Source organism: Gallus gallus, chromosome 3 (assembly GCF_016699485.2).
Source record: "Gallus gallus isolate bGalGal1 chromosome 3, bGalGal1.mat.broiler.GRCg7b, whole genome shotgun sequence".
NCBI lineage: Eukaryota > Metazoa > Chordata > Aves > Galliformes > Phasianidae > Gallus > Gallus gallus.
In genome coordinates, this window is record NC_052534.1 from 88,171,476 (window position 1) to 88,193,162 (window position 21,687).

The 21,687-nt window shown below is 37.8% G+C and overlaps 1 protein-coding gene across 1 annotated transcript in view; it reads right to left on the bottom strand.

Moving 5' to 3' along the window:
• Nucleotides 1-21,687, bottom strand: part of AGPAT5 (1-acylglycerol-3-phosphate O-acyltransferase 5) — a 56,632-nt gene that overhangs the window by 16,476 nt on the left and 18,469 nt on the right. The window contains exons 4-6 of the mRNA XM_419916.8: nucleotides 18,982-19,071; nucleotides 10,673-10,763; nucleotides 746-907 (exon numbers count right to left, since the gene is read on the bottom strand). Coding sequence (XP_419916.1) covers nucleotides 746-907; nucleotides 10,673-10,763; nucleotides 18,982-19,071 — 343 coding nt within the window. The remainder of the gene's footprint in view (nucleotides 1-745; nucleotides 908-10,672; nucleotides 10,764-18,981; nucleotides 19,072-21,687) is intronic.

Consider the following 21,687-nt stretch of genomic DNA (forward strand, 5'->3'; position numbering starts at 1 on the left):
GGAAAGTACTACTGTGAGCCAACTAACAACAGACATGCTCAGATATGGCTGAGACCCCTACCAACTGCAAATAGAATGAAAGATGCCATTCAGCCCTCCAGTGATGGTATAGATAAATGAATTTTTTAAGAAAAGAAACAACTCATCACTCACCAGATTTCAGAGCTTCCTGTCCAAGTTTTCTCTAGCAGATACCCTAGAGCTTACTTTTTATTAACCAACAGAATGTAGGACTAATTTACCCTAGTTTCTTAAGGTGCTAAAAGCGGTTAAAATATTACATGCAGTAAGTAAAGCCCACTTGTACCACATGCTTGAAGCGTTCATAAGGTTGCTAGGAATGTTTAGCAATCTGAAAAATTACAAATAAAATATACTACTACATATAAAAAAAGCAGGAAGAAAGAGAATTTGCTATCACATCAAAGGCCAGTGTTAGAAGAAACATGAAGGTGAAGGGCACCTGTTGCTTGCAGCCTCAAGTTTATTTCAACTCCAAAGAGCACTTGTGGTGGACAGAATCTGAGCAAAGAAATATTCTGTGTGCAAGTAGGGAAGGGGAGGTCAGGAATGCTGTGGGTAAGCTTTATTGAGCCAAGTCACTAATCACTGATGCCTCATCAAGGAGTGGTAAGACGGCTGGAGCACTGTGGAGATTATCTCCAGAGCACTGAAAAGCACCAGAAGTTGTCTTTGCATGTTAACATACATGTGGCTGCAGCATGTCTAGTATACATCAACTCACCTGTCATAGATGGTGCCAGTTTTCTTTGTCCTTTGTGGTCCACAGTACCTTCATATGCCACAGTCACATCATACACTGCATCCAGATAGTCTTTCATTGTGTCGATTGCTACGTGAGTTGCCTTCACACGTGGCGTTAGCACATGCTTCAATACAGCAAGTCCTAGGGAGGAAAGAAAATTAAAGTGTTTGAAGGTAATCTGAGCGATACTTCCAAAATGAACATCGTGCCAGCAAACTTCAGCACCCCCACTCAGAATAACAAAAGGATTATTTTTATTCTCATTTGTCAGCTGAGAGACAGCACGTGTGCACATCGCATTTGCTCTACAGAACACATGTAGAAGACAGAACAGAATTGTTACAGGATATTAATGACAAATATGCTGCTCAACTGAAGAGTCCTTATTACAGCTGCTGCTCTAGAAGTAGTGATGGTTCTAAGGTAGCTCACAGATGATAAAGAAGCATTTCTCCTTACTGTTTACATTTGTCCAATATAGGTTAAAAAATAATTAACTGAGAAACACAGAACACAGAGATTATCACCACTTGAGACCCTGCCTCAGAAACAGATTTGGTAGATGAGGCATACGCACAGATAATTTTAAGCACGCCCAATGCTTATCCAGCGTTTTACTTCCAATGGACAAACCAATTCCATCAACATATTGAATCCTAATACTATTGCACAGTAATTAAGCAGCAGTTGTTGTAGGCTACACACGCTTAAACAAGACAAAAGATTTCTCTAAAGTTACAGTGCTATCAGATATTTAAATATGTTTGCTATTTGCTACTTTTGATTCTCTTTTTCTCTTTTTTTTTTTCATAGAATCATTAAGGTTGGAAAAGACCTCTAAGAACATCTAATCCAACCATCATCACTGTGCCCACACACTGGGGTAATGGCTATGCTGATTGTCTTCATTTTGAGGAAGGATGACAGAAAGCAGTTAGACTCAAGACAGCTTTAGCCAATTGCAATGATTTGCTGCTGAGAGAAATGGGGAATTCCACTTTATCCTTGCAGCCATGCCTCTACTACTATTTTCTGCAGGCTTGCACCTGCTACTGACTGTACTGCTCTGGCACTACCCTCCCACCAGCCAAATCAAATAAGAAGGTCAAATTTAACAGCAATCTGCAGGTCCTAACAACAGCATTTCATACCAGATCACCACTTCCGCCAAAAGCATACTGAAGAACAAACAAACATATTAGGCTTGAAAGTATAAACTTTATTCTATTTCAAAAGTTTTAATATACAGTGAATTGCAAAATGAAAAATACACCAAATATTTTTGTGATCTGAACACAGCTCTTCTACACTCACTTGAAAATGCTTCTACAAACAGGCCTGAATTTTATGAAAAAAATCACTGCTTTGCTGTACAATATGTATTTTTCTCAGAGAGAATAGGATTGTGATTATTGCTTTCTAGCCTTACCACTTACAGGTTTACTTTTCAATTTTTTTATTTTTTATTTTTATTTAAATAGCACCTCCCATCAGTGCTATTAATTCCTGTCACTAGAAGAGACTTTTTCTAAGCCAAAATATTGTGGTACTGCTTTAGGTAGATTTCCACTTGGAAAACCAACACAAAAGTTATCTTATAGTATGTCCTGATTTTGTACTGAACTTCTGACCCTCTTCTGTTGGGTAAAACATACTATGATCTAAAATTATGTGCGCATCTACTGAACAGTACAGCTTCTAAACTTCTCTAAGATTCCTGTAGTTGAAAATTTCAGTATAAATCATTATCTTGATTTCTTAATATCTGCTAAGAGCCCCTTTGATCAAACAGGGAGATAAAAGGTTATTTACTAGCACTTTCTGAAGTCATTGTTCTAAGCCTTACTGGCAGTAGCGATAACTGTCTATGCAAAATGTTATTCGGATTGGGTAAATATTTTGAAGGATAATATGGTGGCAATGTTTTTTTAGCTTGTGAACTGTTACATCAAACAGCTAATTATATTATGTTTCTAAATGTTTACTCAGTAAATGAAGCACTGAATATTCTAGTGTTGCAACAGCAATGGTATTAGTGTGGACACTCCACTCAAAATAACTCTTGTTGATCCAAATTCTCTAACACACTAATTTTGCCCTAAAAACACTGCCATTCCTTTCCTGTCTATTTCATCTTCCCATTACCCAAACTAGTACTGTGGGGAAGGAAAGGAGAAATCAGGCTTCAACAAGAACTCAGTCCTCTAGACAAAATAATACACGTATCTGAGACTATCCAGTTTTTTCAGGTTTTTTTTTTTTTAAGTTATTATTATTATTTTTTTAATTAATTCATGGACAGTTTTGGTGGTGAAGATGGTCAGTGACAATCTGAGGAGTCCAACTGTAGAATAAGTCCCTCTTACGCCATGCGCTACCCGTGAACTCTTGAAGGTTTAGATTCAAAATGAGTATTCATCTAATTAAGACCAATAAAAGCCATAATCTGTTATTTAATGTAGCTCCAGTGCATGATAAACAAGCATCAGCAATAGGAGTTCAACACAACCTTTTACGGAACCTTGCAATTACTTGATGATCTTTGCTAAAATCAACAAAACAGAATTTAAACCCAAGTAGCTACAGTATAGTTACCTTGGCAAGCTGCCTCCATCCAATTCACAAAATACACTGTGTTTAAACTGTTTTTAATGTTGTGCAATACTAAGTTAGAACTCTGTCAAAGTATTTGAGGTCATGAGATTTCATTTTAAATGCCAAAGAAAACAAACTAGATGTCTAATAATGTAATACTCTACCTTAAAATGCTACAGCTTTGCTCTTTCATGTTAGCTGATATTTAAATGATTAACAAGATAAAATACTAAAAAATGTAATGTCTTGATGCAGGCATACAAGAGAACTGTATCAAGAGCTTCCAAAATCATTATAATCATATGAAAATCTGAATAAGTAGGTTGAGTAATGGTACCTCAACCAGCAACAGTTAACTAGACTATACAAGATGCAAAATTCTGCTGCAGACTTTCTGAAAGAAACAAAAGCTTTACTTAGGAAACATCAGCATCTCCAGAATAGATTTTTTTTTTTCCATGGAGACAAAAGAAAAAGAGCAACAAAAAACCAAAGGCACCATTTATCTAATTTCTCAGGATTAAGTTAGATATAAAAGCTGAGAACTGGGGAGACTTCATTGTAGCCTTCCAGCACTTGAAGGGAGCTTATAAAGCAGGAGGAGGACTGACTTTTTACACAGCCTGATAGTGATAGAACAAGGGGGAAATGGTTTTAAACTAAAAGAAGGGGAAATTTAGGTCAGATGTTACAAGGAAATTCTTCACTCAGAGGGTGGTGAGGCACTCAAATGTGCTGCGCCATCCCTGGAGGTGTCAAGGCCAAGTTGGATGAGGCCCTGGGCAGCCTGACCTGGTGGGTGGCAACCCTACACATGGCAGGGGGTTGGAATCAGATGATCTCTGAGGCCACTTCCAATGATTTCTATAGAGAAGATCTCCCTTGTTTTTCCTTTAATCTGAGCCAAATGCTCATAGAGCTTCCAGTGCAGGCAGGCCACCAACCAACATTTTCAGAATGCTGCATTATTCATAATTTTACTTTTGACATGTACACACACACTATTTTGAAACGAAACCAATTAAAGAAAAAAAAACATCCTAAATGATGAAAACCCTGTGTATTACATGAGCACTAACACATTTAATCAACAAAAGTTATACTCTCACTGAAGTGGACGTTAAATTAGTCTGATTAGTTTTTCCTCCTCCTATAAAACTATGTTAATTGATAGTAAAACAGAAATGGAAAAAGAGGTAAAAAAAACTAATGAGTTAAGTTTAATACTAACTGGGTCTTTCTTTCCTCTTTTTTCCCTTTGTGTGTGTGTGTGTGTACACATGTTCCTGCAGCAGTAATATCTGACTAAAAGCTCTGCAGCTTTTTGGTGTCCTATGCACACACCTAACACTATGTTCCTCCCAGCCTACTGGAACACCCTCAGTAGTTGAAGGTTTGGTTACTGAAAACAACGTTCAGAGAGACATACAAAATAATGTATGGTTCGGGTGCTCCATGTTCACGATGGAGATTCCTTTCCCAGCTTGCAGGTATCTCCAACTCCCTAGACACCTTCTCTCATGTAGCAGATTTTAAGAAATTCTGCCAAGGAAGTTGTAAGAGAAATGTGCTCATATGAAAAACAGTTATAATACACTTCATCTTCCCATCCCCACAGTGAAAAGTTAGGTGCACAGCAGCAAGTTTCAGATACAATTCCAATATTCTCAGGCACAGTTTGCTACCTAACCAGTAGACAGCATGGTAATTGGCCATAAGTCCCCATGATAGCTGAGTAGCATTAAAGAGGCATCAATAAACACACACCTTCACTGAAAATAAAAATATTTTAAAAAAGAACAGGTGAGAGGAGTTTTAAAAAAAAGTCAGATATAAGGTATAAAGTCATTTGCTTGTGTGCACTTAAAAAGTGCTTAAATGATAAGATTCTTAAAAGCCATACTTTTAAGTTTTCTAGGCAAAGTCTGCCAAGTCATCTACTGCTTTGCTACAAATGTTTTTTGCCTCGGTGAATGTAAGTATACACTGAGAACATTGAGAAAAATATGAGACTGTGGTAATTAAGAAACATCCATTTGGAACAACAACTTGGAATAACATTCAGTTATTGCTAATGTAAAGAGAAAAGCAATGCCTTCCCATCTCTTTGAAAAAAACCAAACCAACAGGTAATCTGTGTAGGAATGGGGATCTTTGCCATTTTAAATTTCATTTAATAACTTTGTAAAACATTTTTCTTATCATTTGTCACTGAAAAAACTAGAGAAAATATCAATAAATCTATTTGTATGGTAGCATTCCATTGACTTGCATACAAAAGTCTTAGCTGATAGTATTAAAAACTTGTATGCTCTTGAAAAAAAGTGAGTTTTCTTATGAACAACAGCACAAGAGAAGTAAGAAATCCTCTTAGCAAGAGCAGAGCAATCCCACACCAAACCACAGGAGGCATCACACCGGTCACTATTCTTCATAATGGGTAAACCCAGAAATAAGAATGTAAGATAGCTCCTTACTTTCCTAACATTGATTTTCTAAAGACAACTGCTGAGAACAGAAACCCTTTCTTCATCCTAAGTGCCTATCTCTCAAATGCTACTTAAGATGCACTCACGACACAGCACTTAAAAAAACATTACTCTTCCTTCCAAAATTCAGTGTGCCCTTTTACAACAAGCATGCTTACATCAAAGTGTGTGAAGAAAAATATCATCAAAAGACAGTTTTTAAAGACCGTTTCAAATAATGTTTCTGGATATTAAATACTTCAAATTGCTTTAAAATACAGTCTTTAACCAATGCCAGGATCTAGAAGGGAAACATTTTTAATTAGCTTGGTAGAAACACCTCTTTTTCACATGACCTGTAAAAGCAATTTTGAGATAAGAATATCCTGCATGCACAAACATCTTAGTAGAAAGCATGATACTAGTCAAAGATAAACTTAGCATTGAAAGAACATTTACATTTGCAACTGTTCCACACGAGACTAGGGAGATAATAAATGAATACCTGAAATGTTTCCTTGGTCAAATGACCTTTGTTAGACATCAAACATTAATACAGAATTCCATAAATGCTTTTCACTCAGAAAGATTGTTTTGTCTTCATTCAGCACAGCAAACCAAGCTAAATTTACCAAGCTTCTTATCATGTTCTCTTTGACTTCTCAGAATAGTAACATTAGGAGTAGGAGGGCTTTGGATTATTCGCATTTGTTTTCAAATCTTTAAAATGTCATTCCTTAACATTTGGATAAAGTTCATATTCTACTAAACCTAAGAAATTTGGGGCTGTTCGGAAAATTACAGAGGTCTAAGTCCTAGAAAATTATTAAAAATCCATACACATATATTGTGAAAACATATAAATGAAATATATTTTATGCCAGAAGTTGGTACAAAAAAAGTCCAGTATTTAGTGGGTTCTACTGAAAGTCTGTTCTATAGTCCAGTATCAGTAATATGCTTCAAAAAAGATTCACAGTTCAAAACAAATACCTACAATAAAAATACCACTGCTAACATTACAAGATTTGAGTTGCATCCCTATGAAAATAAGACTGTTACCTACACATTACAATTTCCTAGACTCAAAAAGTCAAGCCAGTTGACTAGCATGGGAGAACAAAAGCATTTTTCAAGGTGCCCACAACACCTAATCAGAGTCTCCAACATATATCAAACAGAATGACCAGAACAGATTTTGAAGATGGCAATCATATTAGCTGACTATTCCATCACAGTGGAAAAGCTAAAGCACATTTTAAGATTACTGACTATATACTTAAATAGTGAAAGTTGGAAGGCAAAAACCCCAGGAAAAGAGACAAAACTCGCCTTCACATCTTAGATCTTCAGTAAGTAGAAATATTTCCTTTGATCATGAGACTCTTAGGAGATGTCCTATTGGAAATACATGCGTAACCATCCACACTGAAATACAGAGGGGAAAAAAAAGAGCATCCTGGTAGCAATTGCTGGAAGCATCTCACATGATCACTGATTCTCGTGATGATCCTTGCTATCCTCTCCTGATGTTCATATCCACCTACGTAGATGGCATTGATGCCAATGGCTTGGAAGTGGGGGGGGGTGTCATTTACTTGACAGAAATGTGAAAACCTGACAGATGTTTTCACCTGAAATTCTGGCAACACTGCTTATGTGGTTTCATGACTGTGAAACTCCAGCAAGCACTACAGTTTGGAAGCAACAAAGTTAAATACTAGAACAATTTAAATTCTGTGGAGAATTTTTTCCCCACAAATAGCTTCCACACTAATCCCAAACCAAAGTTTTAAGAGGTAACTTTTGCTTTCCAAATTCAGTCAGCATATTTTTCCTTCCGTGGCACAATCAGATTAATATATTTTTAGTTTAAAATGCTGCCTGTTCCACAATGGGTAAAAGTCTGATTGGATTGGAATTGTTTGGCACTTGTAAAATGTGTAGAATAAATAATCTTCTGTTTTTGAGGGTAGTCACATTACTCTTAGATGACAACACTCTCAATTCATCGCCACACAACTCGGATCCCTGGAAGTAAGCAACTTTTTGCATCTCAATGAAAACAACTGCAGTGGAAAAAAACTGGTATTTTGTATAGAACCCAAGTCTGATGACAAAATAAACTGTAATATAAAGTACAATCAGTATTTTTAAAAAGTTACCTTCAAAGAGGGGCCTCAAGCACCTTTATATTCTTTTGCTGTTTGATATCCTTTCATCCTATTCATAGACAGATAAGATTTATTTAAATATTCGTATCAATGATGAAGAAATAATAGTTGCAGCCAGCAATATGAAAAAAAGCTTTTGGGGTGTGAACCTCTGCATTTGTTTCTGGGTTGGGTTTTATACATATTTTAATTGGTCTCTGTCCAACTGTAAGAGACAATGACTGTGTCCATTACTTATATTTTCTTTAAAATAATATCAAGCTATGAGATGCAACTTAATAGGTCATATTAAGACCAGGTAATTAAAGTTCAGCCCAATAATTCTGCTTAAGCCAATGAATCTTCTCCAGAAGAGAATCTAGCCCATGGAGAATAAAAATAAACACCAAATTCACAAAACCTTTTCATACTTCCTCTCTGAAAAACTAATAAAACATATACACACAGTTATGTCAAAAACAGTATTTCAGACAGTATGATAATAAACATGAGTTATGTTTGTGCTCTAGGAATAGCTGTGTTATCTTTGGGTACAATATCTCTGGTTCCATCTGTTAGAGAAAATAACACCAAGTCAGTTTTATTGTTGCAAATTAAACCACTTTTTCTATGTTACATTTGCATTATTTCCTCAATACAAAAAACTGTGCAAAAGTGTAGGAAAAAATACCATTATAAAGCTTACTCACATTTCAAGATGTATTTTATAAAACAACAAAAACTCCCCTGCACGTCAGTAAAACCAACACCGAAGCACCAAGCTCTGTATCAAAGACCAGGTAAAATCATCAGACATTTTATTTCTCCATGATGACTGAAGGACAAAATTTAAGTTACCGAATGCCCTCATTCTCTGACTGGAATAGCTATTGCCCATTGTGACTTTCTAGAAAACCATAGCAAGATATGTGACCGGTGAGGCGTTCGGTTGCAGCTCTTGTGCTTGAGTCCCTTCTTGCGGCCAGCAGCCAGGACCTTGGCGGCAATGGGGCTGCCAAAATCCACAAGCCATGGGTGGCACTGCTACATGGCAGGGCTCTGGGGAGTAGTTGTCATCTCCTGCCGACGGTCACTCAGAGTTTCCTGTCCTTGGAGGTCCCCGACATACATGGTCTGTGCCTTGTGGCTCCCAGCCATAAGGATATTTTGGTATGCAGCTTTTAGCGTCAGGCAGGCTGGCCATCCTGGCCAGGGATGCTCTAGTTCAAGTGAGTATCAATCTTCCCATTGAATTGCAGGGACAGTTCCCACCCTCTCCATAGAAAAAAACTGAGGAGAGCCTAAATTTTTGTGAACAATAACAACAAAAGAATTCAGCAACAGGGAGAAGCAGATCAAGAGGATTCTACACTAAACCAGAAGGTGCTTCCTGTTTAGTAAGTACACATATTTAGTGTTTTTAAAAGGAGTAACCCTTACAAAATAAAAGCAGACCAAACCTAGAGACAAACACTAGAAGAAACAAACAGGTGCTCTGAAAGCACAAAGCAGATTATTATTATTATTATTTTTGCTGCTTTTCAAACTGTAGATATATAACTCAAGAGGTTTATTAAAACAATGACAACAAGAGCCCTTTCTCTTCTCTGAAAAAAGAAGAGAGGAAAGAAACACCTCATATCCAATACCCCTTCTGAACTCTCAAAGAACCACCAACTAAATGAAACATTTGACTTTCATTTCCGACAGGAAGCTGAAGTGATGAATAAATACATTATGACTTCAGCTCTCATGCACATACGTGCGAACAAAGTGCATTCTTCCCAAGGAGGAGAAGAAAAGCATATATCCTTTTGGACAAGAACTAACAATGCTTAATAGCTTGATGATATCAACAGGCTGATTCACAGGCTTCTGAATTCATTTCAGCGTGTCACAGAAATGAATTTACCAGACCTATTTGTTAGTCTTTGCTTACCTTCAGAATGAATTATTTCACTTTTCGTCAACAGGAAAAAACAAAAGCAGGAAATATGTTGACGGAACTGTTGGAGTTAAAAGTTTATGTGTATTGTGCATATGCTGTGAGAAAAATAAACAGGCTTGGGAGCCTTTGCAAGACGATCCAAAGATGAAATAATTCCATCTGTGGTTATGGAGAAGAAGCCAACGCTCACTGAGGCAACTACAGGATAAATTTCAACCAAGGAGGGGTAAGATTGGAAGGTGAAAGAGGAACAAACCCAAAAGAAATTGTAGTATTAACAGTAATTCAAGAGAAAGAGATGGAAGACTTTCCTTTAAGGTGCAACATTTCCTATGCTAAATATCCTTTATTTCAATAACAACTGTAAATGGAATTATAAAATCAAGTTAGACCAATCAGTGACTTGATCCAATGTACATTATTCCTATGTCCTTGAAGAGTAGGAAAAGGAATGTTCATAAATACATATAAGTAAAAGCTAGAGAGAACTTTCTTGCAAATGAATACTCCTTTACAATGTGAAATGCATGAAATATCTGTACACAAAGTATAGTGTACTATAAAATAAGTATATTCATCTTACTGTGCTATGAGAAACATTGGCTTCTTTGGGTCTAACCCTTAAGTATCAAGCAGGCAGGCTTAACACAGTCCAGTTAAGGTGAGATCATATTATACAACATTTTATATAACATATGTTAACCCCATAAGAAAAGAATGATACCAAGATCTTTTTGCTTACCTTCTTTTTCAGCAAATGATTGACTGTCTGCAATGACTTTTGGTATCTCTGGATTGTAACGAGTCCCCTCTGGAAAAATCACTAAATACATCTGTGGGATGAAAAAGCAAAACAAAACAGGAAGTTCTTAAAAAGAATTCAAATTGATTCCTTTTATAGAAATTACCAGCACTTGACAAGTCCATATTGCATTTAGTTCACAACTTATGTATAGAAAGTAAAAATCAGAATATTTGGGCTAAAAATTTCTTAGCTCATTGTTTGGACTTGAAAATAATTTTCTTAGAGTGTACACCATAGGTGTCCAGGTGATTTAGGAAGGAAGATGACATGCATTAACAAAAGCAAGGAAGTCGGGAACAGTTGATATCAATAACAGTACTGTTTTTCTAAGTGGAGTAAGAGGAGATATTCAGAAGTCCCAAAGTAATATTCAACTTGAAATATAACATCTGTCCTTTGACATGTCACAATGGATCTAAATTAGAAGTGTTTTGCTTTAATACAGATCTTGCATCTAATCTTTCTTCTTACTATCTAAATTTAATGCCATTCATAATTAGGAATAATATTAATTGAAATTATGACGGCTCTGATATGTGCCTTTATGGATCGCTCTCACGTATGAGTTATCAAATATATTATGAACTTAAAGTGATAGCTTAGCATAAGTTGATGAATTTTCAATTTGCTTTTGAAACACAACAGAGATTTCCAACACACTCCCCTGTCCTGCCTTGCATCGTCTCTTACATACAGAAGTAGAAGAAAGCAACACTTAATGGTGAAAATTTCATACTGGGGCCTCATCTACAGAAGAAAAGGCTACTGCCACGAACAGTAACTATGATGGAACTGAACATAAACATAGCAAAATCATGCCTACTCTGCCTAGGCTATTTAGTTTCTTTGTTATTTTTGCAGAAATGGGTCTCAAGAAACATTTGAAAGAAACGAGATAATGGATTTACAAAACAGTACAAGAAAGATTATTAGAGTACATGAAGACCTTGACAAGTCGGAGAATGCATCACAAAGTGATGCACAGTAAAATAAAAGCTCAGAAGGGATAAACAGGACTATAGTGTGCTTCTGCTCCACAAAATATCAGTGTGTTGGTATTTTGCACTTGATGATGGCAGAACAGTAAAAGAAAAGAATGAACGCAGAAAGAAGGGACCTAGGCAAGTGAACTCTCCAGAATTACTGCAGAGAGGAAGGTGGAAATGTGCTAAAACGCAGAGAAGGAAAGAAATCTAGGAAATGAGCCAACTGGAGAGGTCAGTACAAGATCAAGAAAGAGGAAAATGTAGTACATAGCTGTGAATCTAGCAGAGGAGAAAAAAATAGGAAAATTAAAATGGCAAAACCAGTGTCAGCAGAGCACGGTAAAGAGATGAGCTGCAAGACTTTCTGAATGGAGCTGAATGGAGCTAGAGGAAAGGCTGTATTCACAACAGTGTGTTTGCAGAGGAGGAGAACTGACAGACTGCAGAGACTGGTGAAGTCCAAGAATTTTCAAAGATCAGCAGAAAGCCAAGATGTGTACAGATATTATGGGGGGAAAAAAAAACAAACACAAAAAGCAGCACCAACTAAATGAAAAAGCAACAACAAAAAACAGCAAATGAAAATGGGGTTAAGAAGCATGGAGTTTGCATTTTATCCTAACTTGACAGCAGCATAACCACAGGGATGAACACAGGAATTCTCAGACCAGTTAAAATTCGCACCTTCCTCAAGTCATGTATGCATGCATGTTGAAAATATTTAATTGGCAAATGAGAACTTTCCAGAATTAGCTGGAAATGGCACAATATTCAAACTAAGATGCATTTCTCTTTTCATAAAGGCACTTATATTCAAACCACGTAATTTGGATCCTTAAAATAGCACGTCAAGATGAAGATACTTCCTCCCTCATTACAGCTTGAATGCTCAGCTCCAAAGTGTAGTATAGTGGTTATAATGTGAAAGTGAAGTGCACAGGAGAGGAAAACCTTTTCTGGTATCGAGATCAGCACTTAAAAACACATAGCATCACTAACAGCCTTCAAAGCAGCAAATCAGCCCTGAAAGCTGATTACACAACAGAGCACAGAATCTACTTAACCCAGTGCTGGATGTGTAATACAAAGCAGGGGAGAAATTGTATTTTAATTACTCTTCTAAACCTTTAAAACACAAGCAGCTGAACAAGTTTGCTGACCAGAATCTGAAACCTCTCAATTAAAAGCATACTAACAAGACAAAGAAGTACTTTATGCTTGAAATTCAGCACATACATAAACCTAACATGCAAGCCAGTAGGACTGTTTTACCTGAGTAAAATTCAGGAATGCAAATAGATGCCCTATTATATTCACGGACAGTGTTGCTCTTGATACTCTGCTAGTGCATCTGGCCTACTGAAGCTACTTGCACCACTGGCTCTTCTCTTCTCCCAGCATGGGCAGCAGAAGTTAAAACCTTAAGCACTATTTCCAGAGATTATAAGAACTACAAATCTCTAAGATTTTAATAACTAAATAAGCTCCCCAAGCTGAACTTGGATTAAGAACTGCTGAATTGTAGGAGAGTTTTAATTGCCTAGAAACACTAAGATGCAGCTAAGGCTTTCTTTCTTTCTTTTTTTGTTTGCTACAAAATGTTTCATTTAGAGCCATTAGCTACATAAAAGCTAATTTCTTTGAAAAAGACAAAAAAACCTTTGCATTATCACAGTCCCCAGTTCTTTGATAAACCAATTTCACACACGCTAAATAGATCCCTCTGTTCAGAGGGAAGTCACACTCATCATGCCTCTTTCTGTATAGCAAATGTCAGGATGCTATCTCTGATCAGTTCAAGTTTCAAAGAGTGGATCAGGATTCAGCTAGTAGAATTTTACTGACTTTAGTTCCATCCGGGAAACCAGAAAAGAGGCACAGGTTACCTGAAGGGCCCGCAGCGTGAAGTCAGTAAACTTGTCCCTTATTCTACCAATTAAAGGAATGGATGATGACAACGGCTTTCACATGTACAGCAACTCTGTTAATTCTCTCAGCGTTGTCAAAGTTTCCTAGCAATGGCACAGAGGGGGGCAAAGCAGTGCTTATAGAGGAGAGGAAGCAGCTGAGGAAGTCCTTGAGACAGCACAGTGTCAGAAAAGGACTTGGTGTGGCTGGAGCAGGGGAAGGGGGCATGAAGCAAGACACAAGTCCCCAGAATACAGAACAAAGGCAGCTCTGTAAGCATACAGGGAGAAGAGATACTAAAGAGAAAACTCGTCCATACACAAGGATTTGGAGGGTGTCCTTGCAGACAGCAGCTGCCACTCCACAGAAGAACACAGGACAACAAGAAGGTGGCACTACTGACTGAAGATATGAGCATGACATGAGAAAACCATTAAATATTTTTTATTTACCAATTTCCAAATTATATTAAATCATGCATTTCCTTAATGTTATTATTTTCACTATTGCATCCTGACGACTAGATGGATTCACATCTGAATCGACTGAGACTACTGCCTGAAAGATATGCTTCTGGTGAACCGAATGAGAAACATTAACACTCAGCTCAATAACTGAGAAAGATAAGGTATGAGAAAGCATATCTGGCATAATTTGAACAAAATACAAAAATCAATATAAGGAAAGCAAGCAAAGACATCCAGGATTTATAAAGAAATTGCCAGGGATTTACAAAATAGAAAGTGTATGACAAAATAATTACGTTAAGCCTTATAACAGCTGTATTAATGTATCCGTCCTCCTCAGGCTCCTGCTGCTTGGTTGGCACTGCTTCAGATTACAAAGATTTATATTGTTGTCACATGAATGACAAAAACAAGACACATAGTAACTAGCTACATACTGTGCTATATCACAGAGTCATAGGATTGCTTGGGGTGGAAGGGACCTCAAGGATCCTGAAGTTCCAACCCTCCTGCCACAGGCAGGGTTACCAGCCACTAGATCAAGTACTGAATCAGACTGCCCAGGGCCCCATCCAGCCTGGCCTTAAACACCTTCAGGGATGGGGTATCCACCACCTCTGGGCAACCAGGTGCACATCTCACAAGGCAGATTTCCTTCTCTCCAGGCACAACAGGCAGAAACAAAAGTCATGTTTGCTGCTCAGAAGAGTCAAATTTCTTTATAAAACAAGCAGACTGAGCATATAAAGTACCTGCTGAATAGATTGTTGCACTGAGAAATGCTTTATTTATTTATTTTTACAACTTATTTGAAAACAACATCAGCACAAAAGTGCCCTTCAAACTCTCTCACAAGATGGTAGGCTGCAATTTGTTAACCATCAGTCTGATTTTACGTCCTGTGAACAAAGCCAGTTTTCAGTGAGCTTTCCCAGTGAGAGGTCAAATAATGAGGCACGTGTGTATAGTTACGTTAGCTACGTGGTGAGCTGAGATGTAAAACAGTTTCAAGGAAGAAATAAGAAAATTTAGCAGCTGAAGACCTCCACTATGAAAATACAGGAGGAGCAGAGCTTTAGGCATCCAAGCTAAAGCTGCACTGCCTTTGGGAAGCGAGGTGGAATACGGTGGAGCAGCAGGACAGAAGGGGATGCTGAAGGCAGGCAGGTGGAGTCCTAAATGAGGAAATAGTGCCATGCAGCCCACTGCCCCAACATGAGATCAGCCACACTAGTCCAAGCCTAACTGTGAATGTGAGAGGCTAAGAGGCAGCCTTATTTTTCTGCTTGCATTTCACCTCTAATTTACTTTTCATTATAGAAAAAGCTAAAAGGAACCAAGTGAAAGGAGACAGTAAAACAACGAAAGGGTTTGCTGTTCTAACTAGAGCAGGAGGCTGGTGTAGGACGTCTTCCTACACGTCTTAGGTTTCTTAATGGGGACAGAGATGGCTCCGGACAGACTGAACATTAATCATTTGGATTCTTTTGTTTAAACTTTATGTGGAGCGAAACTGTAAATAACCAAATGACCCTTAACACGGATTCCCTTCCATCTCTCTCTAATTGGCAATAATTCTTCCCTTAGCGGCTAAAAGGCAAGATTTTCTCCAGCATTACATTAAAGGAAAAAACCTCTACCACGCATGCCTACAACAACCAAGCAGTCACAGCGGCTCACTAAGCAGAGCAAAAGCCTACTCTGAACTGTAGCATCCAGTGCATAAATTTTAACAGAAATTTAGGGTAGTACACTCATTACTTTCACATGAAGCCTGCAGCAATTTGTTCTTGTGCTGACTAGTTCAGGGCACACTTGTTTTACCGATTAGAATGTCTTCATTTTAAAAGCATTACAGTTGATGCAAATACCCCACTAAGTCAGAGCCTGAAAGTTTCTTCATGAATAATGCACCAAGGACACAGGTTATCACATCTTCTCTCAGTAGTAATTGCAGGTTAAAGAGCATTTATGGCATCTACATCTAAATTCCCAGATAAAGCGGATTATAGAAAGTTCAGTCTTCCCCCACATGACAGCTCAGTGGTCTGTCTTTTACTCAAGCATATGCAATCATTTGTCTCAGTAAACAGGCTTTTGGCAATGTCAGTTCTGTAAAGTGTAAGTGTCCCTTCCTATATGGCTTGACTGAAAGAGATTTAAAACAGTATACATTTTCATATTATTCTCTCCAGTACTGCTAGCCTGCATAATAGGAGGACAATGGCAACAACTGCTTGGTAAGCACATCCAGTGTTTGTACCCAAGGAATTTCCAGACAACCAATGCAATTTCACCAAAAATCAAACATACCCAAGTGGTCCCAAATTTACTTAGCATTAGCTGAGACAGGTTAGTTTTTCAATCCAAACACAGTCAAAGAATAAGAAGAAAGAAGATCCCAGGAAAAAAGCCTTCTGGACTTACTTCATTTATTAACCACATGTGAATATCATCCACCACGAGAAGCAGAGCCCACAGTGGGAGCAGCTTTAAAGAAAAGCTTTATGCTTCAACCTCCCTTTACACTGCAACTCATGCATTACCCTTGAGTCAATGCATAGCACTGCAGCATCACCAAACACTACTTACAGGTTTCCAAAAGACATGCAGAATGAGATGGGTTTCTAGACATGTGTTCCTAAGACTGCATTAAAAAATAAAAGAATCCAAATGGTTCTATAAAGCAGAGTGATTTAATGCAGAGTTCAAATCAAGGCTTATTGCAACCAAAACATTATTGCTACAACAACCCCCTGTATTTTAGTGGATGCAGAGGGAAGCCAGAAAACCAGACTCAGCTAGAAGCTGCTTTTTTAGCTAGAAAGAAATCAATGGGTCTTTGTGGGAAAACACCCTGCCAGGAGATTCCATCCAGTCTAACCAAAGCAAACTGAACCAGTGCTGTGCTTAGGGGAATGACTTCAGATACATTTCATAGATCTTTCTGTTTGTCTTTGTTTATCCAATTACGCTGCAAGTTTTACTGCAAGAAAGCAGAATCTTTGCCACTTACATACAGAAAATAACAATGTAATGCAATATTTTCAACATCCCAGAATTCTCCTGGGTAATGCAGGCACAATTTACTGCTATTGAATACGGCCATCTTTTCTCTACAGACATTATTAGACGGACAGGTCCATATATGCCTATGCTTCATATCAATTAAGCAACTACCAACAAACTCCGGAACAGAAAATGCATTCTCAAGGAGAGAATCCTGAGCTAACACAGTCCCAGACAACACACTGAGGCACACGAACAGAAAGAACAAAGATACTAATCAAAGAAATTACACACTCTTAAAGAGCGTTTTATGAAGACGCAATGAACAGCAAGTACTACATTCACCTTTACAGTAATGCTAAGAATATATGAAAATGTTTAAGCTACTTTCTGTCCTAAACTTCTATTTCCCACTAGCAAAAACATCTTAAAGACACTAACAAACTCAAAGTGTTTATTAACTACAGAGTACAATATCACAAAGGTATAATCTAATAAAGAAATCATTTTTTGAATGTGACTGAAACCAGAATTTGGACCTTATCAACACAAAATGCATGCCTCAGTACACAATTACACCATCCTTACAGAAAGGTCTTTATAAAAGACAGAAAGTCTATTTGTCTGCTTTACACTGGGCTACAGAAGATACACATTGCTTGCTGGTGTGCTGTGTGTGGAAAGAGTTGTTCTCTGTGAGGGGAACACATGGAACACGTGGACACGTGGAATTCTACTGAAATGATGTCATTTCATGTCAGCCAAAAACTTAGTTGTGGTAATGTATGTCTGACCACTGTAACTCATCTTCTCAAAATGGGAAATAGATTTGCTTCATTAAAAACAAACAAGAAAAAAACCAGTATTCATGCTAAGCCTTACTTCAAGACAGCACTCAAACTTGTTCTATCTTAAACAGGGATGCTTTACTCATCTAAAGCAGTCAGTAAGTGTAAGAACGGTTTACTTTTCCACACACAAACACATTATCTCCAGAAAAAAAAAAGTATTAAGAAGGTCACAACAATCAGTACGTTCCTTTTACTCAGGCTTCAGCTTTAAGAGGTTTACCACTTAGTATCTGGAGTGGAAAGTCCTAATCACATCATTTTACATAAAATGAATGTGTAACTGTTCTATATCAAGACTGCCTGAGTTGGCTTTCATAAGTCTAGCCAAAAAGGCAAAAAACATTTTAAAGCACAGCAAGTAATGGAAACGAAACACACTGATTCTAACCACTGAGCCACAAACCATAAAGGGAGTCATGAGAAAAGTCACTTGGCACTAGAAATCATTCTTCAAATAGAAAATTATTGAGAGCTGTTTTTTTTCAATTTTGATTGTTTTTTCCTCCTGAAAGTGTAGCAGACAGAATTGCTCAGTTGTAAGATGGCACAGTCACCAACAGTGGACTGATCACAGGGATGACTAATTAAGATTTGGTAAGACTAACTCTTGACTTTCAGAAGGATAAACAACCGGTACTCTACAAAAATACCAGTTTCTGACAAGGAACAACACAGTAGTCAAAATGCTCTCTTTTGAAACTTGGGGAACACTGGAAACGGTTGCCAAAGAAGTTACATCAGCAGTTAATAAGCGTTCTAATATTCATCCAAATCCTCCCTGCCCTCTACAGACAGAATCAAAAAGTTCATATCATTCATAAAAGGACTAGTCTAATTTCCAGCAGTTGCACCAGGGAGTTGACTCTAACCACAAGACATAACTGCAGAAATACAGAAAAACAAATCCATGACTGCTCTCTTGTAGGTGGGGGATATGAAGCATGAGCTCATTTCTCCAATGAGCCTTTGACGCTAAAAAGGTCAAAGGAATGATGAGAGGAGGGGAAAGAAGAGTATAATCTTACCGGAGTCTCAGCTTTCATCTGGGCCCGCAACTTTGCTCTCATTTCTTTTTCATTGAATTTGGCACTTCTTTTTACATAGACTCCTCCATGCTAGCAGAGAAAAAAAATGAAAAGGATTAAATATTTAAATAGTTTAACCTGGAATATTTGATAAAAGAGCAAAGAAGATGACAGTAACATTCACCCTTGTGACTCATGCTGTAAATAGCCCTCAAGACATTTTCTGCTAGGATGAAAGCACTTGGAACTGTATTTGCATACAAGTAAGCTCACAAAATCTGTTTATATAAAGATCAGATCTACAAAGAATACTGTAAGATACTTGAAGTGTCTTGTTTAAAGGTGCTAAATAATTGACTGGAAGACGGCAATGGAATCGACAACAGACAGGCACCTTAACTTGTAGAAGTTAAAATGGGAAATTACACAACAGAATTCACTTACAAGTAGTTATAAGCTAACCTATTCAATGTTACGTGCCTCCTCTTAGGCAGTGACTAATGCAAATATTGGAGGACTAAAGCCGGAGGGCTGGAGGAGATAGCCAGAAGAGAAGGCTATGTGAAGCACTTTGCTTTTCATGGTGTGGAGAGATGGCTGTGCAACTGCTCAGCTAGTGATATTTGATGAGACATATACTGCCCTCCAAAAGCTGCAGTGAAAAGGAAAAAGTCAACAGTGCATTAACTCCAATATTAAATACTCTGTATTAGTGTCTGTGCCTCCTTCCATGGTGCAGCAGTCAGCTGCAATGCTTTATTGTGTGGCTCTGGCTGGCAGGGGATCAGAACTACGGAGGAAACAGAATATGCTCAGTCTGCCAAGCCTGGGCTTAAACAGGATGGTGCACCACACCAACCCCAGCACATGAGCAGTTTACCAGTATCAGACAGACTACAGCGTGAACAGAAAAACCTTCCATCAGCTGTGCAGCAAACACAGCCATGTGCTATCTACACGCCTCACATGTAAGGCTGTTTTTAATATCTGACAGCAGTAAAGGGAAACAGAAGTCTTATTTTGGAAAGTGACAGCATGACAACCGCTCTGATGAAGGGCAAACTCAGTCTGGTATGAGAAATGAAGCATCTACTGTACAAGACTTCCATACAATCTGTAAGTCACCAGTCTTAAGTGAACTCAGCTCTCAGCAATCTCTAGCACTGTCAACAGTTATTTCTCATTTATCAAAGTCTTCCCTTACTTAGCAGATCACTAACCAGCTGAACCACCTTTTCCTTATTTTAACATCAGTGAAGATGCAGAAACCACATTACTGCTGCACAGTTTCTTAGGGACACCACAACACCAATGACAAACCCAGTATCCCCACCTCAGACTACTTTTTTGCTCAGAAATAGACTTGTACTTCCCACGTACGTGTAAGCATACAGACACTTGACATATGAAGAGACAAATAAGTAAGGTCACCCCTTACTGCACATAACCCAACTAGAAAAATGTCACTTCCCTTATGGCACAGAGATACAAAGCCAAAGAGGCAACATGCCACACTAGCTAAATAATTGGCTAAAATACAGAAACAACCAGAAGTGTACGTGAGCTGATGCTGAACAACAGAAAGGACCTACTTCCTCTGTCAAAGAGTCAAGCAAACTTTCAGAGATCAAAAATATTTATCAAAGTTATGTCCCAGCTTCACCAGGTGGCATAAGATGAATAGGAGCTAGCTGCGTTTTGGTGGAGAAAGATAGGGCAAAACAAATTTTAGGTCCATCCAAAAATAATAAAGTTAGTTTTATGAAATCTCACTACCTAATAAATCAAACACGGAACATAACAGGTTAATTAAGTAGTTCCTTTCTTGTTGTTGCTATGAGATATCTGCCTTCAAAGAAGAATGTCAGTTATGCGACTGTATACAGCTCAAATTCCCTGATTTGTATTGCATTTCCTTTTCAGTAAGAGATCAAATATATGAATGCTTTTCAAAACACGTTTCTGGAAGTATTGTTTTTAAGTTTTTAATTTTTTTTCCGCTGTACTTTAAAAGCCCCTCTCTTGGTCAACAATGGATTATGTTTACAAATATACTTCCTTTGTGCCTGAATTTCGCTCTCCTGGACATCCAGACCACGTTTATTTCCAAACAGGATGTTTACCTGAGGCAGGGAATATGAATTCTGTGAGCATGTCGTAATTACACGGCTCTGGAAACTTTTAGTGGAGTGTAAGTGACATCACTGACAGAACATCAACAGGAAGGGCAGGAAGTGTTTTATGTTTTTGCACTGTTTGGTGTGATAAAAACAATAAAAATACCTATTAGTGTGTGCTGCAGTCCTGCTGCATCCCGTATCCGTAACCTAAACACATGCATCACCACTGTCAGTAAGCCGCCCTTCATTTAGGTCAATGCATTACATGTATATACATTTTTAACTACCTACACAGATAAAAGTATATCCATCACTACATCTCATAGTAGTTGTATGTTCTGAGGAGTATGAAGCTGAACAGGTTTACTTATTTTTTAATTAGAAGCGTAGCTCGCATACAGATTAATTTCCACAGGAACCTTCTTTTAACAGTCAGTACAGCAGACAGGAAACTGAGCACCGGATATTCCGCAAAGCAATAGTCATTTTCCTAAATTTTGGAAAGAAAAAAATTTGGACACTCAGTGAAAGCAGATGGAATAGATATCCTGTCTGTAATTTAATTAATCAGACTTAAGTCATCACC